Raw genomic sequence first — 18908 nt, 5'->3', positions numbered from 1 at the left:
GACGCCCTCGCCTCCACCAATCGGAAGGAGGCGCCGCGGTGTTTCTGAGTCTTGCACAGGGAGCGGTGCAGGCGCGCGGGCCAAATCGCAATTGGCCGAACACCCTGAGAAGGCGGTGGTAAAGCGAATATCTCCAATCACAGCCAGAGTCGGGAGGCAGTTTGAGCTTGACGGACGTCGCGCGCATCCGGTAGGTTGGAAAACAGTGCGCGCTCTGAGTTGATGGACAGGAGAAGCATCCAATGGGATTGGAGCGAGGAAATCCACGGGCAGGCCTAACCCCTCACCGGCCCCACGCAGGCCCAGTGCCCTGAGATCAGCGGCGGGGCGGGGCCGCCTCTTGGCTGCCTGATGGACAAGCCTGCTGACCAATAATAATGCGACATTGCAGGCGGGAGGCGGGAAACTCGCGTGACGGGCAGGCGGCCGGGCCAATCAGGCGTGGCAGGAAGAGGGGCCGATTCTGGAAGCCATTACGCCAGTGCCGCAGGGCGGGGGCCGTTGCGCGGGGCTGCCGGGCGGGCGCCGTACGCAATTTGCGTATCGTTGGCGGTGCCAAAGGGGGAGCGGGGGGGACCGACCCCTCCGGGCCCTGAGGGGCCTCGGGGCCCCCCTGTTGTCCCCGGCCCCGGGGGTGGGGGGGCCCTGCCGCCCCTCGGCCCTGCCCAGCGTCCCCCAGGCCCCCCAGGTGTGACCCCGTGCCCCGTCCCCGGTGCCCCCCATGGCCATGGCGTCGCCGCCGGCGCCCCCAGCCAAGAAGCGGAAGATGAACTTCTCGGAGCGGGAGGTGGAGATTATCGTGGAGGAGCTGGAGCGGGGAAAGCACCTCCTCGTCAACCACTTCAACGCGGGCGTGCCGCTGGCCGCCAAGGCCGCCGCCTGGCACGACATCCTGCGCCGCGTCAACGCCGTCGCCACCTGCCACCGCGAGCTGCCCGAGGTCAAGAAGAAGTGGTCCGACCTCAAGACCGAGGTGCGGCGAAAAGTGGCCCAAGTGCGGGCTGCCATGGAAGGGGGAGGCGAGAACCAGAACGGCGGCGGCAACGGGCCAGAGGGCGAGGACCCGGCGGGCGCCGCGGCCGCCCCGGTGATCCTCACCCCCATGCAGCAGCGCATCTGCAACCTGCTGGGAGAGGCCACCATCATCAGCCTGCCGAGCGGCGACTGCGGCGCGGGTGACGGGAGCGAGATCCCCATCACCGCGGCGGCCACCACGGTCACCCTGACCCAGAGTGAGTGCTGCGCCCGCCGGAACGCTCTGGGCTGGACTGCAGGGCCACACTGACACACCCCGAGCCTCATGTCGGGAGAGAGCCACAGAATGGTTTTGGTTGGAGAGGACCTTAAAGAGCACCCAGTTCCAACCCCCTGCCATGGGCAGAGACACCTTCTGCTCTGCTAGACCAGGTTGCTGCATCCGGCCTGGCCTTGAACGTTTCCAGGGATAGGATGCCTACAAGTTCTTTGGGCAGAGAGAAGGCCCAACAAAAAGAAATCCCCACATCTCAGTAATGAAATGCTCCTCCCAGTCTGCCCTTGTGCTGTAGGGGAGTGGCCCCAAGGCACGAACATACAAAGTCGGCTTTGACGGCTGGACTCAGCCTTAAGAACAAGGGAATCGAGTATCCTTTGCAACCTGGGATATTCTTCAGTCCCTCTCTGGGAACAAAAGCAGGGGGAAAAACGTCTTCAGGGCTGATTTTTCAGTGTGCAGTGTCCCAAATAGCAGCTCTTCTACCAACAGGGGCCATTCTGGGTCTTGTCTTTGCTGTTATGTCAGTTAGTTAATGCTGCTTGGAAAGATTGTTCTAAACTGGAGGTTGAGAAATTATATTGTCTAGACAGATAAGGCATTCCTTTGGATTGTGCAGCCCAGAAGGAAGCTCGACTGAGGGTGGAGTAGACTTAAATAGGTCATTTTGTGCATTGCTGGCCATTGTATGTTATCTCGCTGAACAGGCCGTATTCCTGTGATATTCACTGAATAGGCCTGTAGATAAAAATCCTGTCTCACAGCTACTCCTGACTCCCTTTCTGTCCTTTGTTCTCAGTTCCTGCAGAGACAACCTACCACAGTCTGGAGGACGGGGTTGTGGAGTACTGCACCACGGAAGCCCCCACCACCGTCACTGCTGAGGCGCCCTTGGAGATGATGGCCCATCAACATGAGGTGTCCGCCAAGCCCCAGGAGCTGAAAAGCCGCATTGCCCTGAACTCAGCCAAGCTCCTGCAGGAGCAGCGAGTAACCAACCTGCACGTGAAGGAGATTGCCCAGCACCTGGAGCAGCAGAATGACTTGCTGCAGATGATTCGTCGCTCGCAGGAGGTGCAGGCGTGTGCCCAGGAGCGGCAGGCACAGGCCATGGAGGGGACACAGGCAGCACTGAGTGCCCTCATCCAGGTCCTCCGCCCCATGATTAAGGACTTCCGTCGATTTTTGCAGAGCAATACACCCAGCCCATCCGTCACCGCTGACCCTGGCCAGACAGGGCAGCAAGATGGTATGATCCAGTGAAAGAAGCAGTGATGGGAGGGGAGGTTTAGTTTGATGTTAGGAAAAATTCCTTCCCTGAAAGGGTTGTCAAGCCCTGGCACAGGCTGCCCAGGGCAGTGCTGGAGTCACCATTCCTGGAGGGATTTAAAAGATGTGTAGATAGGGCATTTGGGGACATGGGTTAGTGGTGGATGTGGCAGTGCTGGGGAAACAGTTGAACTCAATGATCGTAAAAGTCTTTTCCAACCTAAACAATTTTGTGCTGCTATGGGACATCAGTCATGCTAAAAACCTGCCCATGCTGGCAGAGGGCACTGGGGGTGCTGCCTTTTCTCAATGTGAATGGCTCCCTTGGAGTTTGGCTGAATCTAAACAGCTTTCTCTGCTAACCTTGTTCTAATCTGCCTTTTCAGATTCTCTTACAGAGCCATAGCAGGATGTGTAATAAACCAGCAATTTAACATGGATTGCTTTAGTTCCTTGAACAACAGATTTATTTTAAAAAATATATTTTTTTAATTTCTGTTTGGAAAAAATCTCTCCTAAGTATGACACCTCTCTTTTTGTCTCTCTCTCGAGATCTATAGCCTTTAACTGACTTGTAAGGTGGAGAGCTTTGTCGGGAGATCAGTGCTGCAGCTGCCAAGGTACAGTGATCGTGAACCCACAGTGCACACAGTGAATGCATTTCTGGCTCTTGCTGAAAGCATTTACTGGAAACGTGGTACCGGATGTGGTAGAACCTTCCCTCTGCACTGCGAGCTGTGGATCGTGCTCCTGCAGCGTCACATCCAGCCCCTGCAGACCAGCACCCAGCCTCTGTGCAGTTCAAGTCCCACAGAAACAGTGCATTCACTTTATGTTTTATCTGTGTGCAGTCATGAAATTTCTCTGTCAACTTGGCAGATGTGATGAAAGTTTCATGTCTTGGGTACCAGAAACTCTCCTGGGATACGTCTTGGCGCAATGTCTTTATTTGTCGCAGTAAACACCCGAGGGCCTGGATGAGTTTCACTCGAGTGGATGGAATGGTGAAACTCCATCTCTGCCTCATCTGCATACTTTGTCACCTCCAGAATACCTTGATCCATCAAAGTGGATCTGGACTAAGGTCCTGAACTAAGCTGCAGCCACATAGGACTTCCCAATGTTTAGCAGTTTGTCAGTCACTGATTTGAGTGAATTTTGGGGCATTACTTGGTTCTGCTGCTGGTGATGTTTGTTTTGTACTGTTTGGGAGTTGGAAGAGAGTCCAGCCATTCCACATTTGTCTGTTGGCTGGGCTCATCCTGAGAAACAGAGCTGAGGTTCTCCTCACTATCTTACACCATTATACAGGGTGAAACAAAATTACAGCCACTTCTGAGGCATTCAGGCTATGGGGCTTGGTCCTTAATGAGAAAGCTTAATGATTCTCACAGGCTTGCAGTAACTTCATAAACTTTTAGATGTACAAGGTCCACTTGTACATGCATGGAAGAAAACTAAGGGAAAGAAAAAAGAAAGTGTAAGTCTTCTCCTTCTACCTTGCAAAGTGGCTTATATTTAACAGGCTTGTTGCTTACCAGGTTATTACTTTTGAAATTGAACTTTTCCAGAGCTGAGGGTATTTACTTGCTGTTCAGTCTCCTTTAGGGCTGACAAGGGAGGGAATTTGCACAATCAAATGAAACCTTTACACAGCCTTTAATGGGGAGATGCTGATGGGAGACCCCTGGTTAGAGCAGTAGGCGAAGAGGTCACCACTGTTGGTCCCTGGCCTTTACTCATCTCCTCTTGTCTACAAATCTGATGGGGGAGAAAAGGACAACACAGTGAGAAGGGTTTGGTCCCTGGAAGGCTCCCAAGCCCTTGGGACTGACACCTCCAAGCTGAGTCAGGATGGATCCTGCCTTGTCCGGCATCTGACCACATGGGTAGCACTTGCCTGACTCTTCCTCTAAGACTTTGTGGAATCAAATCAATTGCTGAATTGAAATATATTTTTAAAGTGAGAACTATGTCATATGTGTTGGTTTACCTCATTTGTGTAATGATCTCTCCTTTACAAATATGAATTTTAATAAAAAATACATTTTGGTAAACAGGCTGTTTCAGTTCATTGGTGTGTGCCAAGGCAGAAGTGAAAATGAGTTCATGACAACAACTTTGCAACAGAGAATCCTCACTATGAAGGGACCCAGGAAAGCTGTGAACAACCACGAGTCACAGTAGCTTTTCCTCGTTTGTGAACCTTGTGGCCTTGTATTTACATAATTACAGTCTTTTTCAAATAATAGCTTTTACCTTGGAGCATGAGTTATTTCACAGTGTCTGACGGATTACTGAAATACAGTAATCTCCCAACTGCTCAGAAGATGCCACAATAGCCTAAAATAATGGTAGAAATACCAGCCTTTGGCTTTAAATTGCAGTGTGCATTTTTTTTCAGTGACTGAGCACTTTAGCTGTGATGCTTTTCTAGAGGAGTAAACATGTTGCCATTGCAACCACCCATTTTTCTTGTCTTTTCAGGATAAATGCAGAGCTTAGACAAGCCAGCAGCATTCAAGTGTGTACATTCTGTGTACAGATTTTTGTCTCATTAAAAAGATGTGGCAACATTTTAAATATAGGGTGAGCTGTGCGATGAGGGGCTTGGTTGTTGCTCATGAAGAGAGCATCAAACTTAGGGAGGGACAGAGAAAAGTGTCTTAATGCTAAAACCAGGACAAATAGGTGAACAGGACACTGACAGGGCAAACAAGTACACAGGACACTCAACTGAACAGGCAGCTGATGCCCAAACAGAACAAAAGCTAAGGAGTAATATTTATAGATGTTTATTTGTTCTCCTCTACTGTTCTTTTTGTATGTAGAGATTTGTATTCAACATCCAGACTGGGAAGGAGCCATGCAGAGATGTTCTGCCACAGGGTGCCACGGACATGGGGGTGAGCAGCATCTTCCTTCCTGCTGGGGAAAGGGAAGTTTGGCAGTGGACTCTCAGTGGTGAGAAGAAAATGTTTGTGGCCGTGGAGGCAGCACCAGGCCGCCAAGAGCACGGCTGCTCCCTCTGGAGCAAAGCTGTCGTTGCGATGTGTGCGGCTGCAGCCCGGCTTTTCCAGGAGATGGCACTGCGCGCCGGGATCCCGAGCTGTGGCACTGCACCGTCCCAGGAACCACCCCTGTCCTCCAGACCTTGTGGGATCCTGTCTGCACCCTTCACTTTTCAAATCTTTTCAGGGCTGAGAGGCTGGAGAGGAAGAAATTCAAAGGGCAGAGAGCAGCAATGAGATATCCCTGGAAAAGTCATACCTGGGGACTCAGACCAGGTCCCTCTGCTTCCCACAAATATAGCAGAGGACACTGAGATGTCTGTCCTTGGGATGAGTTCACTGTAGAACCAAATGGGCAAGCACAAAACTAAAAAATCACATCAAGTCCCTCATTATCAGCAAAGGGACGATAGGTTTTTTAGAAGGCCACACATATGTCAGTATCCCACAAGTACAGTGTGCTGCCATCATCACATCGCAGTTCTGGGAGCAGATCCCCATCAAGGGACAGAATGATATCACCTGGACACTCACTCAAATAACCTCTACTTCCTCCAGCATGTTTTTAAAGTTTGTCAAGCCTGTTTTGGCAAAGCGTCTTTCTGGGGATATTTTGTTTTTTTCCTGTTGTCATGTGAGAGGTTGTTGCCAGCAAGTACTGTCAGGAGAAGGGTGGTGAGGTCAGAGTGAAAATCAAAGCATTTAAGATTCTTTGTCTTGCTTGAAAGCACCTGATAAGCTTCATGAGACTGGGAAGCACAGCTTCCAGACCCAGGTTTTGAGTGCCGGAATGAAGTCCATATCACCTGCAAATGGAGCTCATGAGCCCTTGGGTCCCAGATGTGCAGGTGATTAACCCGAGGCAGAATCCCAGCGCCAGCAAGGACAGTTTCTCTCACCTCTGCCACCTGGGATCCCAAATCAGAGGTTGCTGTCTCAAGGGGGAACCACAGACTTACAGTTGCTTCTGATGTATGTGGGGTAATAGCGGCATTTGTGGGGCTGCAGTCAGTGGGACAAGACCACAGCCTCAACCAGCAAGTCTCTTGTCTAGCACAACACTGAAGGGATGGAAAGTGGGATATACAGACACAGAATAAGGCTTAATAAACACAACAAGCCTTGAGGCAAAGCAGGTTCCAAGTCTACAGATTTTGGAAGGGGCAAACGAGATCCAGTTCCACCCACAGACCTCAGAGAATGAGGCAGAATGAAGCGGAGAGTCCTGCCACACATTCCCAGGATGCACTGAAGCAGACATGGAAACCAGTAAACAAAAAAAGCCAGGCAGCTGGATTTTCAGGTCTGGCCACATATCTGGGGAAAGGAATCCATCGACTCCAGATTCCTGGGCTCCCTTTGTCATTAACAGGATTCCCAGCATTGGCAGGCCAGAAACCCACCATGCAGATGTGTCCTTTGCACATCCAACAGGAAACCCAGCCTGGCACAGAAAGTGAAACAGTTCCTGCTCTTTATGATAATGAGTTCAGTTAAATATGGAACAAGGGAAAAACACAAGCAGGTCAAAGTGCAGCTCACAGCCTGTTATTAAGCTGAGAAGACACAAGCTTGGAATATCTCCATGCCATGGGACAATCCCATGCAATGGGGATAGGTACCCATTCCCCTCACAGGGCTCCCAGCTGCCTGCATGCCACAGCTCACACTGCTGTGGTGTCTGCACCCCCTGCCCCATTTTGGGAGCTCCCCAGCCTGGACCTGTCCCTGGTTCTGGGGCAGGCACCCACCCACTGCAGCTCCTACCCACAGCTCCTTGGAGCAGGGCATTGCATCCCACCCACAGCTCTAAGAATGCATTTACAGCATAAAGTGTCATGTGATAATCTCTTTTTTTTTTTTTTTGGATGATGAGGCTGAAAGCTTATTAAGGCCATTACAGCAAAGGCGACAGGTGTAACAGAGGAGAACCATTACTGTGTTTATGCTGTTACAGCAATGTGTGTAATTTAGTTTTAAAACTTTAATCATTTGGCTGCCAGGACAAGTGAATTAGCGTGATGATGCTTTCCAGAGGAAGATGCTGATGATGTAGTTTGCGGGGCTTGTGCATCTGGGATTCCCCTGGGATAAGAGATAGGATTTGAAGGCTCACCAAATGTATTACAGGATCTACCTCACTTCACCTCACTGAGTTTTGTCCCTCCTGCATTTATCTCACCTTGTTTCTCCGCTACTGCTTTATCTCTGTCCTCAAAGCAGAGAGGAGGCAAGACAAGGCATCTCTGTTGGTGTTCACTCACAGAGCACAGCAGCCCCAGCCCTGGCCAGCCCGGCACACCTCTCCAGGAGAGCAGAGGTGAGGCCCAGACTTAACTGCAGAGGACAGACTGATAAAAATATCCCAGACTGATAAGACAATGCCCTGAGCCAGCAAAACTTGAGGAAGTGGTGGCGGCACTGGGGAGCGGCCTCAGGAAAGGCTTAGGTCAGGAAGAGCACAGGGCAGGGATGTGGCTGAGGGTCACAGAGCAGAGGTGAGGTGGGCATGGCCATGGAGGAGAAATCGATAGGATGTGAGTCTGGGATGAGCAGAATCCATATGTATCAGAGCACCTTGGTCACACACACATGGCCCCATGGCCAATGGATTGCACCTGCAGCAGAAAATAATATAAAGCCAGAGGGATGGTGGATGGCTTAAGATATGCTACACCCACATTCTCTCTGTGGGAGGCTCAGACTAACCCATCCCCTGTGAAAACAGGAGCACTGTCCCTTTAAAACATGTGAATTTCTCCAGAAACAATTATGCAGCATAAACACAGCAAAATCAACAGGGTGAATTTTGAACTAATAAAAATTTAATCTCTCAGTCATGAGACTGCATTAGTTAGGAAAATACACGTATAACTGAGAATGCAGCTACAGCTGCTATACTACACACTGCTCAGCGGCTCGCTGGGCATTTTTCCAAATCCATTTATTTTTAACATCAGTCACATTATTCAATTAATTATAAAAACACTGAGGTTTTCAAGAGATGTTTCTGATAAAACTGCAAAGTAAATATGCGTGAGAACAGCAAGGATTAAAGTGTCTGTAAACTTTAGCATCTGAGGCTGTTGCTATAAACAAGAGAAGTCCTCGAGAAGGTTATTTACCAGAGTGAATCATAGCAGATAACACAGTCTCCTCCCACGCCACACACAGGGATCGTTTGTCCTTTACTTAGGGATGGAAGCAGAGCATCCACGTCTGTCAGCCCTGTGCTGGGGCATGAGAGGTGTGAGAATCGGGCTGGATTCTTCAGATGCCTCTGGTATTTCAGCATCATAGCTTGGTAAATATTTAGCAGGCTCAGCTCTTTACCAATAAGCTGGAAACAGAAATAAAAAAATACCAGCCCACCTTCAGCAATGCCTCAAAGCCTTGAAAATACCAGATAGGAACTGATGGAAGGATTCAAGCCTCTCCTGTAACAGCAGCCTGTAAACCCTGCTGTAACTGCTGGTATGTCCTGTGATGGTTTCACTCTACCAATACAAAATGTTTTCCCAGTCCAAAGTCTGCGTAAGCTTAACCTGGCAAGCGAAAAATCATAACAATGCATTTGGCTTGATTCAATTTTTCACTTTTATCCAAGGACATTTCTGTGTACTTTTCCTAGCAGACTCTTTTTTTTTTTTTTTTTCCCCAAGGCTCACACTGTGGTGGAATTATTTGATAGCTCTGATATTGTCTGCATAGATGGCAGATTACAGGCAAGGAGTCTGGGCATCAAAGCCTGGCAGAGAGCAAGGACTCCCAGGCTTTCATCCAAGCTTTGCATATCAGCCTTAGGAACAGCTCCTCCCATGGAAGCCTCAACTTCTCAGCCACAGAGGCTCTTGGGCAAACGCCTGAATTTAAAATCTAGGCAAATCACGTTGATGATTGCAGGCTCCTTCAAGATAAGGAGAGACATTTTGTTCTGCTTGCCCTTAAATGATGGAATCCAGCCTAACCAGGGATCCCAGCCACAGTGCTGGATGCAGCAGCAGCACATAACAGGGCTGATGCAGGGATGTGCCCAACTGGTTGCCACATCTCACATGTGGAGGGTGAGATTTCAGCTCCAGGCCCTGCCTCATACTGCTCCCCAGGGCTCTGTGGTACCAGAGCCTCCCTCCTGCTCCCAGCCAGGGACACTGCTGGCCTGACCCACAGCCACTCCGTGGTATCTTGAGGGGACAGGACAGCCACATCACTGAGTGGCCTGAGGAGCTGTGTGCCTGCTGTCCACAGGACACACTGATGAGGGGGATGTCGTCAGGAACTGCTCAGGCACTGGGGGAAGTGGAAGCCAGAGGAAGGGTTCCTGGATGTCAGGAGGATGCAGAGATGACATCTGCCACCAAAACACAGAATGGGTCAGGTTCAAAGGGTCCACAGTGGGTCATCTGGTGCCATCTTGCTTTTCAAGCAGGGTCATCCCAGAGCACATGGTCCAGATAGTTCTGGAATATCTCCAGTGAAGGAGACTCAACAACCTCTCTGGACTAGTGAGCAATCACTGCACAGGAAAGAAGTTCTTCCTTATGTTCAGGTAAAACTTCTTGGGCATCACTTTCTGCCTATTGCCTGCTGTCTTTGGTGGCTGGCACCACTGAGCTGAGCCTGGCTTCATCCTCTTGGCACTCCACTTTGGGTATTTATACACATTAATGAGATCCTCTCTCAGTTATCTCTTCTTGAGGCTAAACAGGCCCATCTTCCTCAGCCTTTCCTCATAATAGAGATGCTCCAATTCCTCAGTCACATCCTCGTTGGCCTCCACTGGACCCACTCCCAGAAGCTCCACATGTCTCAAGTAAGAGATGACTCTGCCATCACCTCGGCCCAGGCAGACACCTCAACCACAGACCCTTGCCATCCCCTCAGCTCCCGTGCCAGCTGGGGGCTGCTCAGCCTGCAGAGGGGGTTCAAGACATCCTGTGGGGCGAGAAGCCCACCGGCCCAACTCCCGCAGAGGGGACACCGAGGACCCTCTTCCCGCCCACCCCCTCAGGCAGGGGGCGGGGCTTTTCCAAACCGACAGCCCTCCCTTCCAATCCTCGCGCTCTGTTCCCCGCCCCGTGCCGAAGCAACCAATCACTGCCTCGCGATGCTCAGCCCGCCTCCTTGCTGCTGTCCAATCGGGAAGCGTCGCTCATGTTCTCTCGTCTCGGGGGGGAGGGCGGGGGTTACGTGCTGTCGGTATTCCCAAAGCTCGGCGGCTCCGCTCTCCCCGCGCGCTGCCCGCGCACCGCCTGCGCTGTCGGCGTAGTGGCCGCAGTTGGCGTAGCGCAGGCAGAAGGCGGCCGTGTCGGGGAGCGGCGGCCGCCGTGCGAGGAGCGGGCTGGAGGAGCGGGCAGGGCCGGGCGGGCACCGGGCCGGGACCGCGCCGCAGGTCAGTGCAGGGCGCCGGGAAGCGGGATGAGACCTTCCGTAAGCCAGCTGGTGATGGGGGGCCGGGAGAGGGGTAAGATCGGGCTGCAGCTCGGTGCATGGGCTGGGAAGGTGCTGAGCCCGGCTGCAGCTCAGTGCACGGGCTGTGGGGCCGGAGCTGGGCTACGGCCCGGGCATGGTTCGGTGCTTGGCCCCTGGGGCTGGGCTGCAGGGCAGTGGGGGATTCAGAGGGCCAAGAGGTGGGCTGAGATCTGGGCACGGCTCGGACAGAGCGGTGGGACCTGGACACAGCTCGGTGTACGGCTCGGACAGAGAGCTGGGTCCTGGGCACAGCTCAGTGCACGGCTCGGACAGAGCTGGGTCCTGGGCACAGCTCAGTGCACGGCTCGAACAGAGAGCTGGGTCCTGGGCACAGCTCAGTGCACGACTCGAACAGAGAGCTGGGTCCTGGGCACAGCTCAGTGCACGGCTCGGACAGGGAGCTGGGTCCTGAATACCATTCAGTGCATGGCTCCGGAGTGCCAGGGGACAGGCTGTGACCTCACAGCAGCCAGGGCTGAGACCTGGCAGCAGCTCGGTGCAGGGACAGGTACTGTTTGTGCTGTGGAGCATTGACCCGTCTCCCCCGACTCTGCTCCAAGGTATCTGCGGGACAGTGGAACCTCCGTGGAGGAGCCCGGGCCCTGACAGAGCCAGCTGGGTTCTCCCGCAGCCCCCGGCCGGGAGAGGGTCTTTAATCACCCACCCACCCACGCAGGCAGCTCCTAGAATCACTGAGGATTGTTTACTGCCCGGTGTTCGTAACCTTGTCCCTTTGAGATGTTAATCAGCTCCTGCCTCCCTGGTTTAGGTGTTGTGTAAATGTGTAACGAAATCGCAGTCTCGAGCCCCAAATCTGAGCTGTACAGGGCTCTGTGCAGAGCCGGTGCCGGGGGAAGGCAGCATTCCCGGTGGGCCTGGCGATTGGACAGCCAGATGACCTGATTCGGTTGTTATGCTGTGTAATCTGGAGCAGGCTGCTTGTCTTTTCCCCCTCTCTCCTGCTTTCTCCATTTATAAGATACAGGTGCTAACACTTTGTGCTGGTGTAACATATGAAAAACATATTTTTCATTTCTTGAGATGGCTTTTCCTTCCTCTTGTTAGACTACACGTTAGAATGGTCTTGCGCTGTAAACTGCTTCTAAACATGATGACTGAAAATAGAGCAAATTTTTATTAGCTGCTTTGCAAAACAGAAATTACAAGGGGGATGACAACAGTGAAGCTTGCCCTAGGCAAAAAGGGGAAAAAGGATGTTGGGGCTGGGCTAATTGGGGCCATACCTCTTCAGACTGGAATGAGTCTGGACTGAATATTACCCATCCAAACAGGTTTTAGAGCAGGAGGAGGAGTCCAAGACTGGCTGGAACTAATTTACTCATTTCCCTCCCAAAGGCTGACCCAAAGACCTGTATCAAAGAGTTGCACAAGAGATAGAGACTGGAAGCTCTCTGAATGTGCTGCCTGCAGACTTAAGACTGGAGACTCGAGATGACTTCTCACAAGAGATGCTTTCAAGAGGGGTTGTGCTGAAGACAGAGTGCTGCAGCCTCTAACTGGGACAGCTCCTGCTGGTCTGGAGCTGAGACCCAACTTCCCTCCCTCTCTTTTCCCTTGGAGATGTTGCAGAGATTTAATCTGACCTCTTCCTGCTCACCTGAAGAAGCCTGCTGTGGCAATGATCCCTCAGCCAGATCCGACCACCAAAGAGAAGAGAATTGTGCGTTTGAAGCTGGGCCATCGTTGTAACTGAACTGGAATTTACTCCCTGCTTGTGCTCCCGGAACGACTGCCCTTCCTCTGCTTGTCTGTTTGTGCTGTGAGCCACTTCTCCCTGATCTTGTTTGGAATTCCTGAGCTTTCCACGCTGAATTTGCCCATGGCTTTCCTGATGAAGAAGAAGAAATTCAAGTTTCAGACAAGTTTCACTCTAGAAGAGCTGACTGCTGTCCCCTTTGTCAATGGGGTTCTGTTCTGTAAAATCAGGTTGCTAGATGGAGGAGACTTTGCTAGTTTATCTACCAGGTAAGACCCTGCCTGCAGACTCGTGCCTCCATGTGCTTCTTTCCCTGGTTATTCTTCCCGTGAGTGGGTTAGCATGTGGCCACCACTTGCTTACCCCTCGATGGGATTTTAATAGTTCTGTTGTAGGGCCCCACATGCCATACCATTCTCTGTAGCAGGGGAAGTACATAGCTGGAGAGTTCTGAACCTGGGTGGTGTTGGCTGATTCGAGCTGGATTGAATTTTTCAGAGATGAGGGGAGGGAGTGGGAGGTCACTCCCCTTAAAGGGGATTAAATCCTCTTCTCCTTGCCCCTCCTCCGTGCCCAAGTTCTCACACACTCTTTCAAACCCTGTTGTGTATTGCCTTCATGCCTTACTTGAAACTCAACTCCGTAGAAAACTGTCTAAGCAAATCAGCCCTTCCCAACCTTGCTCTCCCCCTTTGATACTGAATTTCTCTTCTTGGTAAGGGTGGAAATAGTTTGTTTTGCATTACAAATTGCTGTGCAAGGGAAAACTGCTGCCTGGAGTCAAAGTTGTCAGTGTTAAAGACCCTGTTTATCTCCTTGAACTGATGCCATTGCATTTCCCACTTCAGAGCAGCAGTGTTTTCTGTGTCATGTTGGGATCCTTTTGCTACACATCTTAAAAGGTTCTGCCATCCTGTATTGGCATTCCTCTGACTCCTTCAGGCAGGTCTGTCCCCACTCTTGTTACTAATTGCTAATAAAAACTTGCTTTGTTTCCAACTATGCACACAGATTATCACGAACAGTATGCAAACATGAATTCCAGAACAGCCCAGACTTGCTTTCTGCTTCAAAATGTGAAGGAAGCCTTCAGTGGCTTTCAAAACTTGTTTTTTTGCTTTCCTGAGTGACTGCTCAGTTTTAAAGGTACAGGATTAGTTTGTGCTAGCTGTTAACTGCTTTATCCCAGGGCTAAAGCCTGGTTGGTTCTGGTTTTCCTCTTTGTGGTGCTGTGTACTGAGCTTTCTCATTTCAGGAGAGAGGATTTTATTAGGCAAGCATAAAACATTTCTGTCTTGCAAACAGAAGTAGTAGGGCAGTGCTCAAAGCTTGGGGTTTCCTTTTCAGAGACACAATGCAACCTCATCTGAAGTAGGTAGAAGCCGAGGGTATGGAACACCTCCAGAAATGGACTTTGAATTAATTTCTCTTTTGAAGAAAATCTATCAAAAGAGCTTTTCCTCACAGTGTTCTCCCCTGAGGCTAAATCCTTGGGTTTGGTGGAAGCAGTTTATCTAAGGAATTCAAACAGTATGTGAACTTGGAAAGAAATTAACCCTTCCACTTCCTGGAGTCATAATGGAATAAGTGGCACTTGGAGGGTGTCTCAGAAAAATCCTGTGCAGAGAAATGTCCATCTCCCTCTCCTTGTTGTCCCTGAAAGCGGCTTCTAGGAGCCATCCCTGGGATTTGCTGGTGCTGCCAGCCGTGTGGTTTGTTTTCTGAGCTGGCTGGGGTTCAGCAGTTCGCTCAGCGTTGCAGATGTGTTCCAGCAGAAAAATCAACTGTAATTCAAAACCAAACACATACGTAGCTCTCAAAACGAGCAGAGGCAAAGTGAGCTGGGGGTTTCCCGCCTTTCCCCCAACCTGTCTGTGCTCTAACTGAAAGCACATGGAAACCTGTTCCTGCTTGAAAAGTTACGGGTCTCAGTGGTATTGAGTCATTTGACCTTTTCCAAATATTTTTCCCTGTTGCAGTTAGAGAAACTTCAGGAGGGATGAATTTTCAGAAGAGTTACTGTGTGGAGAGGCTCACAGGTCATGCCTTGGCTTTGCTCTGTGCTCCCCTCTTCATTTCTATCACCTTTTTGATACTCACTGGGAAAGATTAAAGGAAAGGAGATACTATATAAGTGTTGTGTTAGAAATCTGTAAGTTATTTAAAGTCTGTGATTGTTTCTCTGAAATCAACCACTTCCAAAACTGATTTGGTTTGAGGTTGTAATGTCTGGCAGGTAATCTGTTGTGAGCTGCTTATGTACAAAATCTGGAGTTTGCTCCGAAATCGATTTGGGCTTCTGTGATCTGGGCCATGTGGCTGTGATTGAGCTGAGCTGTAGCTCTTCATGACCATGACTTTTCAGAGAACTGATCTGAATAACGTGTCCTATGTCACCTGGAATCTGTAAACTGAGGTTAGAAGTAGGTATAGGAACTTTTCACAGGAAACATTAAATCAGTTTCTGTAGTTATAGTGTGGAAAGAGGTGTGTTATACAGGAACCTCCAGAGACAAATTTTTCAGGTTATTTACAATAAGCTTACTTGACACCTCATGCATGTCTGTGGCAGGAGGTGGAGTATGATATACCCAATGAGTTGTCAGGTGGCACTGGCATCATTTGACCAGCCTGTCCTGGTCCCAAGTCCAGCTCAGCCTGGGCTGCACATTCAAAGCTGCCACAGCCTGGTGCTCTGGGTTTGGTGGGACACACACTGGGCTGGGATCCCCTTCCCAGAGTGCTCACACTTCTGGCTGGAGGGGAGCCTGTCTGAAATGTATTAAGACTAAATGCTCTCAGGAATTCAAGGATGTCTGGAAAAGGTTCAGGTCCTGTCAGCACTTTTAGCTTTGGGGATCTGCCTCTCCTGGCTTTTCTGGTTTGTTTGGGGTTTTTTTACTTACTATTTTCTTGCAGGCAGGTACTCTATTTCCAATTTTCCCGTGCTCAGGCCTTGCATTAAACCACAGGTATTTTAAAGACTAAAGTTTCAGCTGTAAATATCTTTTTTGCTTGTCAATTCCTCTCCCTTTGTAAAGTTTCCTTAGGCTGTTCTGGGGCTTCTGAGGAATAAAACTTACAGGTTTCACTTTACAGTGCTCTGTGTTAAAAGCATCTATTGTGTCTGCGTTTATCACCTTGCAGTTGGATTACAGAAGTTTAGCATCTGAAAAGTTGTCTAAACTAGGTGTAGGCCAGGCAGGTGCTGTATTTCCTCATGGAGAAGTACCAATATATTCCTTGAATATTATTAATCCAGATACTTAAATAGCACAACCACCAGTGAATTCAGTTGCCTCCCAAGTATGTTTAAAAATAGCAGGCACAGAGAAGTAGGGATGTATTCATGGCAACCGTTTTTGTGGAGCAGGTGGGCGGCTGCATTTTGTATCAGTTTGGAGCTTTCTGGGGGGTTGTGAAGCTTTGTTCCTAGAGAGATGAGACAACAAGTTCATCAGGAGGTGTCTTATCCATGATCAGTGCAGGCAGGAGCCTGGATGTCCAGATGAGTGCCTAAAGCTGCAGGCTGATGCAGTAAGTTCATGTACATCTTTGGGTATCCCAGGAGAGGAAGACAGTTAAATTCCCCCTCTCTGCTCACAGTTCACGTTGAGTGACAGCCACATGCTCTTTGCCTCGGTGCTGAGTGATTTCTGGCTCTCTGTTGGCAGCGAGCGTTGCTGGTGCACAATGTGAAGGAAGTGGAAAGCCAGGTGTTATCCACAGACTCCTGACACCTCATCCTACATTGTTCTGTTAGCCTGCCAACAGTTTCACTCTGGTATTTCTGGATTTGAAGGAAGGGATTGTACTCTGAAAGCCCCTGTCTAACTCTAGAGCTAAGACTGTTTTGCATGAGTTGAGCAGCTTTGAGGACATTTCCCACCTTCCTCATTGTTATCTGAAGGCACCTCAGACTATATTTCCTTTGAGACCATGCTCTTCCAAACATCTGCAGCATTTCTGCTTGGTTTTCTGATCCTGGCACCCATTGCAGCAGTTTAAAACAATGAATGTAGCTTGTCTCCTGCAGCCCTGCCCTGTTTGCATGTGGGCTTGATCTGGGAAGACCTGACCCTGTTGGGGTGGTCTGACCTCCAAGTATGCCAGTGCTACAGCCTGAACTCACAATGTTCTTAGCCTTGCAATTTTTAATTGAGTCAGTATGAAAGGCCACTTCCTGCACTGCATACTTTATTTATTTTTGGGGGGTGTAAAGCTGCATCCAGAAAACCAAAGAAATGCTGACATTTGGGAAGGTACCTCACACTAAGGGCTCCCTGTGGACTGAGGTCAGCTTTTGTTTAAGTGTGGCTCTGTCATCATCATGTAGGCACAAATGACCTGAAGCTGCTTGCTTTTGGCAGCTAGTGGGATAAAAAGCATCATAATGCCTTAGTGATAAACAAAATTTACTTCTGTAGGACATAACTAAAGGGGAGAATCATTGCCCTGCTAACACAGGGCTGGTGATTCAAAAATTTTTGTGAAGGGAAGTGCAAATTGTGTCATCTCCAGAATGCAGCTATTGGTGGTGGGAGTTAGAAATCAACTATTTCACTGTCTTTGCATAAATAGTCATTGTGCCTGACACTACAGGATCCTTCAGGTAATTAAGCTGACCACATTTAGCTTTTTCAGACCAGAAAAACATTAACTGTTTAATCAGAGGCTGAAAGACTGATTCAGTCTGGTTGAGATCTGAATCTTGACTACTGTCTTCCTTAAAACAAAGGTTAGGTAACTAAATCGTTTTCTCTAGAGTTGCCAAGAGGGAAGAAAACTGGCTGTAGTGAAAAGTGGATCACTTGCTGCCTTTCGATTCCAGTGGGATTGTCACAGTTTAGTAGAGCAAGGAACTTGGTTGTGACTTTAAACCATTCTCCCAGTTCCATATTTTAGGACGGTATGTGCTTGGCTCTATCCTGTGCTAGAGCATGTGGTGTGTTAATGTATTTTAAAAGTACTTTTGTTGCAAACGTGTCTGGAAATGCAGAGCTTTCTTACATGTACAAATATTCCTATTACACAGATCAATAGACTTAGTTTTCATGTTCCACAGCAGCTTCACATAACATCCTTCCTTCCTGGCAGAGCCTCACGAATAGGCTGGGAGTGTTAATAGAGAACTGATTTGAATACAGCCTCTAGAAGTGACTTACAATAAAACATGACCTATTTCAAGTTAATATTAAAGCCTAGTCCCTGCAGCACCTTGCATTCTGAAACAGATACAGAGAAACTAAATAGCAAAGATGATAAAAAAGGGGTTCATTCCATGAGTGCAGCTAAAGGTAGGTGCAAGTTGTGAGAGCAGAAGCAGTGGATGAGGTTTAACCCCTTGTGGGTTGAGAGTGTTGGAAAAATTGCAGAAGTGATGGAGCACCGCAAGGTCCCCAGCACAAACCATCTTAAGTTGTGCTTTGACTTTGCAAAGCACTTCTGTCGCCTTTTCTGGGCTTTGGCTGCTACACCTGCAGGATCTGACAGATGTTTTGGCGTGGGTTGATTTGCTTTGTGCTGTGCTTGCCTCTTCCTGTCACCGGTCACCGCATTGGAGCCTGTCACAAGACTGGCAGAATTACGTTAAAACCTTCCTGCCACGGGGGCTGTATCCTGTCGAGTAAAGAACAGTCTCTGTTCATGCCCTGGCTCTGTCCTGCCTGCTGTGGCTCAGGCAGAGGCTGCTCTGCTGACCAGAAGCTGCAGTCTAAAGCACTGTAACCGATATGCTGTGTGTACAGCATCAGTAAATACGTTCAGATACAGGCGGCTTTCAAACTTCCCCCTCATCGCCGATTCTGAGCTGGCATTGCTTTGACAGCTGACTCTTAGCAACAGCCTTATCTGTGTGACTTAAGCAGCCCTTGGCTCAAAAAAATTATTCATTGAAAATTAATGTTCTAGTGGGAAACCAGGGCTCTGTGGCCCACTTAATTTGCAGGGTGAAGATAGCATCAGCTCCGGCTGAGAATCAGGGAAGGTAGGCAAGAGCAGCCCTGCTCCTTTAAGACATGTATTTATTTCTGAAATACAGGAAAAAACCTAAAGGCTTTCCAGTCTCGTTATTCTTTGTGCTCTTGAGCTGCCATTAGTGTTGACTCTAGCTTTGTAGCTGAATTTCTGAGGAATTCATGCGTGCCTTCAGCAGCCTGTGGTCTCTCTACACAGCAGTTGGTATTTT

General features: G+C 49.5%; 2 protein-coding genes across 4 annotated transcripts in view; both read left to right on the top strand.

Moving 5' to 3' along the window:
* The first annotated feature begins 203 nt into the window (after nt 1-203).
* On the top strand, nt 204-4580 carry NAIF1 (nuclear apoptosis inducing factor 1). 3 transcript variants are annotated; one of them, XM_058854004.1, is made up of 3 exons: nt 204-1232; nt 2052-2501; nt 3082-4580. In XM_058854004.1, exons 1-3 carry the CDS (start codon nt 722-724, stop codon nt 3090-3092), a joined length of 972 nt encoding a protein of 323 aa, XP_058709987.1. In that variant the 5' UTR covers nt 204-721; the 3' UTR covers nt 3093-4580. The 3 variants fall into 3 exon arrangements, with proteins under 3 accessions (XP_058709987.1, XP_058709986.1, XP_058709988.1); XM_058854005.1 differs by having other exon boundaries at nt 205-1232; nt 3074-4580; XM_058854003.1 differs by lacking the exon at nt 3082-4580 and having other exon boundaries at nt 2052-3067.
* Nucleotides 4581-10791: 6211 nt separating this feature from the next.
* Nucleotides 10792-18908, top strand: part of EEIG1 (estrogen-induced osteoclastogenesis regulator 1) — a 37791-nt gene continuing 29674 nt past the window's right edge. The window contains exons 1-2 of the mRNA XM_058853605.1: nt 10792-10924; nt 12361-12990. Coding sequence (XP_058709588.1) covers nt 12845-12990 — 146 coding nt within the window. The 5' untranslated portion in view covers nt 10792-10924; nt 12361-12844. The remainder of the gene's footprint in view (nt 10925-12360; nt 12991-18908) is intronic.

The sequence above is a fragment of the Poecile atricapillus genome, chromosome 20, assembly GCF_030490865.1.
Source record: "Poecile atricapillus isolate bPoeAtr1 chromosome 20, bPoeAtr1.hap1, whole genome shotgun sequence".
NCBI classification, from domain to species: domain Eukaryota; kingdom Metazoa; phylum Chordata; class Aves; order Passeriformes; family Paridae; genus Poecile; species Poecile atricapillus.
This window is presented reverse-complemented; position numbering and strand designations above follow the sequence as displayed.

Excerpts from the sequence above, each read along its gene's own strand:
- NAIF1 (XM_058854003.1), top strand. The coding sequence starts at position 722 with ATGGCCATGGCGTCGCCGCCGGCGCCCCCAGCCAAGAAGCGGAAGATG. Across the intron at positions 1,233-2,051 it reads CACGGTCACCCTGACCCAGA|TTCCTGCAGAGACAACCTAC; the intron begins GTGAGTGCTGCG and ends CTTTGTTCTCAG.